Genomic DNA, 6,000 nt, shown 5'->3' on the forward strand with positions numbered 1-6,000 from the left:
TTTGAAAACTTCGATCTACCTTTAGATTTACCACGAGGATTCCGTTCCTGTGTCCTACCACGATCATCATCAGCATTTCGATCTTGTCTCCCACGAACAATGAGACTCTCTCCCTGAGAGTCGGGTTTAACCACATGATGCTTCATCTTATCATACGAGGTTAAAGAATCATAAACCTCATCAACTGTAAGAGACTCGCGGCTATATAAAATCGTGTCTCTCAAGGTTGAATAAGACGGGGGCAACGAACAAAGTAGAATCAACCCTAGATCTTCCTTATCATACTGAACCTCTATGGCCTCCAAGTTTGAGAGGATTTCTTTAAATACTGGTAAGTGTTCGTGTAAAGACGCATCTTCCTCCAAACGATGAGCATAAAGACGCTGCTTCATATGCAACTTGCTTGTTAGAGTTTTCGACATACATATTTGTTCTAGCCTCTTCCATAATATAGCGACAGTTTTCTCTTTCATCACATCCTGCAAAATTTCGTTGGACAAATGCAGATGTAATTGTGTTAATGCCTTTCGATCCTTACGCTTCTTCTCTTCATCTGTTAATGTCGAAGGCATCTTATCTATCCCTAGCAGGGCATCCTCCAGATCCATCTGTGTAAGAACTGCTTGCATCTTAATTTGCCACAATGCAAATCTGGTGTTGCAATCCAACAGCGGAATTTCATACTTCAAAGACGCCATTACCATGATCAAGATGAATAACCCGGAAGCTCGGATACCAATTTGTGAAAAATAAAATAAAATAAAATAAATAAAATAAAGAACACACAAATTTTACGTGAAAACCATTTCGGGAAAAAACCACGGGCAGAGGAGAAGAAAATTCACTATGTCGAAAAATTTGAATCAAATACAAGAGAAATAAACTATGTCTATTTATAGGCTTGCAAAGCCATATTCTAGTAGGATTGAAACACCTTATCCTAATCAATATAAAATAGATGGAGTTTAATAAGGTTTAAAAACCTTATTCTAAAATAAAATAAAAGAAGTCTAGTTCTATATGGATTTTACTTTTATTTTATTTTCCATCGTATTTTATTTAAATAAGAATTTGGGTCACTTAATTCTAACAGACGGGTTTAGTTCGATGAGTAGATATTTTTGAATTATTTTTGATCCTTTATTTATCTATTTATCGTAATAGTTTGATTCTACTTTTAATTATCCAAATATATATTTATAATTACACCTAAAACCTCAAAAAAGTAATAAAAATACATTTAATATTTCAATATATTTGAAGCAATGAAATTAGTGTTTCGAACCAAAAGAATTTTTAATATTTAGACTTGATGTATGAATAATTATACTTTCATGAAGCTCTAATTCTGAATTCCATCTTTGAGAACTTAGTGGCTTTACTTTAATTTCATTGTTTCATAAAAATTGAAAATTAATCCATTTTAGGTAAAACTCTTAAACTTTATCATTAAATTGTTTATATAAAATTAACAATTTAGCGATTTATATGCAAGAAATTATAAAAAACAATTTAATTTATATGTAATGAATTAGTGAACATTAGTCATTTAAATTCATGTATTTATCTACAATTGGACTAATTTATCAAATTTTATAAAATTTGAGAGTCAAATTCTAAATAAACCAACTTATTAAGTTTTGTAAAATAAAATAATGAAAATTCAATTCTAAGATGCTTCCGTGTGAATTCCCGTCAAGTTTAGTGTTTTATTTGCATTTCAATTTTTTTTAAAATGTAAACTAAACTAATAAAATGGGACTTAGGTGCAAGAAAAAAGAAGTGGGGATGGAAATTGTACAATAAAGGAAAGTAAAATTGTAAAAAAGTACTATAATTTATAGATTTATGTTGTATTTTAAAATTTTAACTTTTTTAAGAGATAAGATTCGACTCTTGATTTTCTCCATTTGTATTTAGTCGGTCACTGTTAGCCAATCTTTTAATTTTTTAAATTTATGTTTGTTATGTGATAGCCTCTTAAGATGTTACGTGGCACCCCCAAGATTGATTAGTGGTACCATGTCAAGACAAGTTATTGGTGTTAGTGTGGGGTACCAACTTGGTTGTGAGAATACAAATTCAAGGATCAATTAAGTAAAAAAAATTAGGGACCAACTAGATAGAAATGAAAAATGTCAGGACCCGAATTATATGTTATCCCTTTTTTAATTATAGGATAATAATCCAAAAAGTAATCGGAGTAAGCTAAAGCTTATTATTAAAAATTTAAAAAATATCTTCAAAGAATAAAAAAGAAAAAGGCAAAAAAAGGGTGGCGCGGGTAAATTAAAGGAAAGTAAACGGGAAGTCTGGGGCTCTGGGCCATCTTCCTCGTGGCTGTTATGGACGAGGTGACTGGTTGCTGCTATAAAAAACACTGTCAAATAATTTTCTTCTCAATTAATTAGAAAAAAAAAAGTTCTCCTTTTCTCTTTTTCTGTAAAAACCTAAATCTGAAGTCCTTGAAATGACGAAAGGAAAGGGAGTTGTAAGCCCTAATTTGAAGCTCTCTCTTCCTCCTCCAGCCGAGACCTCCGTCTCCAAATTTCTGTAATGATAATTCATTATTACGTCCCCTCATCAAAGGTCTGTTACCGTTTCTATTTTAAGGTTGATTTTGGTGCTAAATTTTTCATGGCAGGACCGAAAGCGGCACATTCAAAGACGGCGATCTTCTCGTCAACAAGGACGGTGTTCGAATTGTCTCTCAATCCGAGCCTGAAGCTGTATGAATTTTCAATTTCCTTTTCTGTGAACGAATTTTCTGTTTTCAATTCTTAGATGTTTTTTCGTTGTTCAAAATTTTGACTTTTTTTTTTAATGCAGCGCTACACTGCTCTTGGCTAGATAGATATTACCAATTGACGAAAACTGTTCCTTTTATTAAGTTTAATTTTTTTTTTTAAATTTCATGTTTCGAAGATCTCTTAATTTTTTTTTTTTTTTTTTTTGGTTTTAGCTTCCGCCCATTAAGCCATCCGAAGCTGACAATGACGATCAGTTGAGTTTAGAGGATTTAGATGCCATTAAAGTTATCGGAAAGGGTAATGGTGGAATTGTGCAATTGGTCCAACACAAATGGACCGGCCAGTTTTTTGCATTGAAAGTATATTTCTTAGAGCCAAGTTTAACTCTTCCTGTACTTTCATATTTTTAGTATTAAAAGTTTTCGGGTATGTTCTTTTGTTAAGCAAGAATTGTTTGGTCTTCCAACAGAACATTTGCATGATCTTATTCGAACCACCTCTACCGCAGTGAAATTACATGTTGTGAGATTGGAACCTCTTTAGGTTGCAGACTTGTAATTCGTTTACCTTATGCCAGCTTAAGGTCTTGCTTCGTTGGAAACTTATTGATATGCTTGATCATGATAAATGATTACAGAAAATCTCTCCGAATCATGATTGACAGATGTATTATGATTGATTTCCTGTTAGAGAAATGCAACCGTTGTAGGCTAAACTAGGAAATAATGAAGAATGTTTGGACTTTCTTCATTTGATAGAAGCCATTCTTCTAAACAGATTTCGTTACTCCTTTATAAAAACTGGAGTTAGCCAAATAAACATTTTAGCAATAGAAATGAAATATTCGTTTTGCATCTCCATGTTGTCCTCACAATCTCTTAATTTCTAACATGCCTTATTTTCTTAGGTTATTCAAATGAATATTGAGGACTCGTATCGCAAGCAGATTGCAAAGGAGTTGAAAATAAACCAGTCCTCTCAGTGTCCATATGTTGTTGTTTGTTATCAGTCTTTCTATAAAAATGGTGCCATTTCAATCATCTTGGAGTATATGGATGGTGGATCCTTAGCAGACTTTCTGAAAAAGGTTAAATCAATTCCCGAACCCTATCTTGCTGTGATATGTAAGCAGGTTTGTTCATTTGAACTTTGAATTAGTTGTAGCATGTACCAAATGTTCTGGTATGTAGTTTAAATTTCTTCTGATTAATGCAGGTGCTCAAGGGTTTGATATATCTTCACCACGAAAGACACATTATCCACCGTGACTTAAAGCCATCTAACTTGTTAATAAATCATAGAGGCGAAGTCAAGATCACTGACTTTGGAGTGAGTGCAATAATGACAAGCACCTCAGGGCTAGCAAACACTTTTGTCGGCACATACAACTATATGTCTGTAAGTAATTTAGTTTACAAAAATGTTCTTTTAGTGGCTAAGTTATATGTAATTCTTATTTGTTCAAAACTTATCAGTCTTTTAATGTCCATGTATGTCTTTTCTAGCCTGAGAGAATTATTGGTGGCAATTATGGCAATAAAAGTGACATTTGGAGCGTGGGACTGGTGTTGCTTGAATGTGCAACTGGTCAATTCCCATATTCCCCACCAGACCAGGCAGCAGGATGGACAAATTTTTATGAGCTCATGGAACAAATTGTTGAACAACCACCACCTTGTGCACCTTCAGATCGATTTTCTCCTGAGTTTTGCTCGTTTATTTCTGCATGGTATAGATTATTTTTTGAATTACTTGATACAGTTGCCTTGAATGACGTTTTAGAATATTTTTAACCTCACGAGTTATTAAGTTTTGTATTAAAGTAAAAGTTTTCTTCAAAACGGATATCATTTATCAATTTCCCTTCAGTACTAGAATGATAGCCTCTGCAATTTTTTGTTTCACATGGATTCTGTAGTATATTTTATTGTACAAGTTTACCAAGCCCAACCTTTGTTCTTTTTAATTGCTTTTTCATTTATCCATGGCAGTTTAAAGAAAGACCCAAACGAGAGAAAGTCAGCACAGGAGCTGCTGGTATGTAAATATCTTGATTTTTCACTGGCTCCTTTATTTTTGAGCTGTAAAAAATTGATTAAATATCTCTTAAAGATAATTCACATGTGATTTCAATGTGAATACAGGATTTGCCTTTCTTGAACATGTATAATGACTCAGATGCTGATCTTTCATCTTACTTCAATGATGCTGGATCACCGCTCGCAACACTTTAGAATTTATGTGGTATGTTTATGTTTGAGTTTGGTGTCATAAATTTATCATATGGGCTTTCTCTATGATACTTGATGACTCTTCCTTTGGAATTTAATTTAACATGCTTATCTGTTAAAAGTTGTTTTCACTACGATGAAACAGAATGTCTTTGGTCTTCTTCATATCTAAAGCATAGCAATATAATTTTTGATGTTTCTGTTTACTTAGAATCTTAAAAAAAAAAAAACCTTTTCTTGCTTTTAGAAGCTTAGATGTTAGAAAAAATTAAGTAAATTAAAGATTAAAGAAAAGAAAGAAAGATGATTCTAAAATAAGCAAACCATTCATGCATGAGTTGTGATTAATATTTATTCCCAGGGGTGGTTCTGTTTAAAGCGAAACCAACACTTCAACCTTTTTTCTCTCTTTTGGCAGAGTTCAGACTGAATAAATAATCGGTCACGCTCAAAGAAGTCAGTAAAAGCCAAAGTTTTAGAAGCGTGGATGATTTCTAGTTATCGTTGCGACTTCAGTGTGAGAGTTGAGTAGCTATTGTGATGAAGAAGCATGGATGATTTCTAGTTATCGTTGCGACTTCAGTGTGGGAGTTGAGTAGCTATTGTGATGAAGATGCCGGAAGTTAACCATCAAAGATATTCTTGGCTGAGGACTCTGAGCGTGAGTTACAGCTTATTGCTGTGTTTTAATTTTTCATAATTGAAAAGGTAATGCTGTCATATATTAAGAAAAATATTATATACTTGCTGAAATAGATAATGGAAAGTAAACAATATTGATTTGCCTATTTGAGTTTCCGACTGCTTCAGCTTTGTTTACATGCACTTGAATTCATAATAAGCATGGGTTAACTTTTAACCTTAAGGTCTGGCAAATGTAGGGGTCGTTTCACCATTTGATATCAAATCCACATTGTTATGGTTATCTGGTTGATTCTTCAACCAATAAATAGTTGATAATCTTTATATCAATATACGACTTTTTACATCTATTTGCAATGTCTTCTCTTACAAAAATC

At 32.9% G+C, this 6,000-nt stretch overlaps 1 protein-coding gene across 2 annotated transcripts; it reads left to right on the top strand.

The window, feature by feature from the left end:
• The first annotated feature begins 2,229 nt into the window (after nt 1-2,229).
• LOC108470550 (mitogen-activated protein kinase kinase 2-like) lies at nt 2,230-5,769 on the top strand. Of its 2 annotated transcripts, XM_017771900.2 has the most exons (9): nt 2,230-2,553; nt 2,645-2,729; nt 2,963-3,109; nt 3,658-3,882; nt 3,966-4,148; nt 4,256-4,479; nt 4,742-4,787; nt 4,895-4,994; nt 5,400-5,769. In XM_017771900.2, exons 1-8 carry the CDS (start codon nt 2,471-2,473, stop codon nt 4,982-4,984), a joined length of 1,083 nt encoding a protein of 360 aa, XP_017627389.1. In that variant the 5' UTR covers nt 2,230-2,470; the 3' UTR covers nt 4,985-4,994; nt 5,400-5,769. The 2 variants fall into 2 exon arrangements, with proteins under 2 accessions (XP_017627389.1, XP_052886084.1); XM_053030124.1 differs by lacking the exon at nt 2,963-3,109.
• The last annotated feature ends 231 nt before the right edge of the window (nt 5,770-6,000 follow it).

This window comes from Gossypium arboreum, chromosome 6, assembly GCF_025698485.1.
Source record: "Gossypium arboreum isolate Shixiya-1 chromosome 6, ASM2569848v2, whole genome shotgun sequence".
NCBI lineage: Eukaryota > Viridiplantae > Streptophyta > Magnoliopsida > Malvales > Malvaceae > Gossypium > Gossypium arboreum.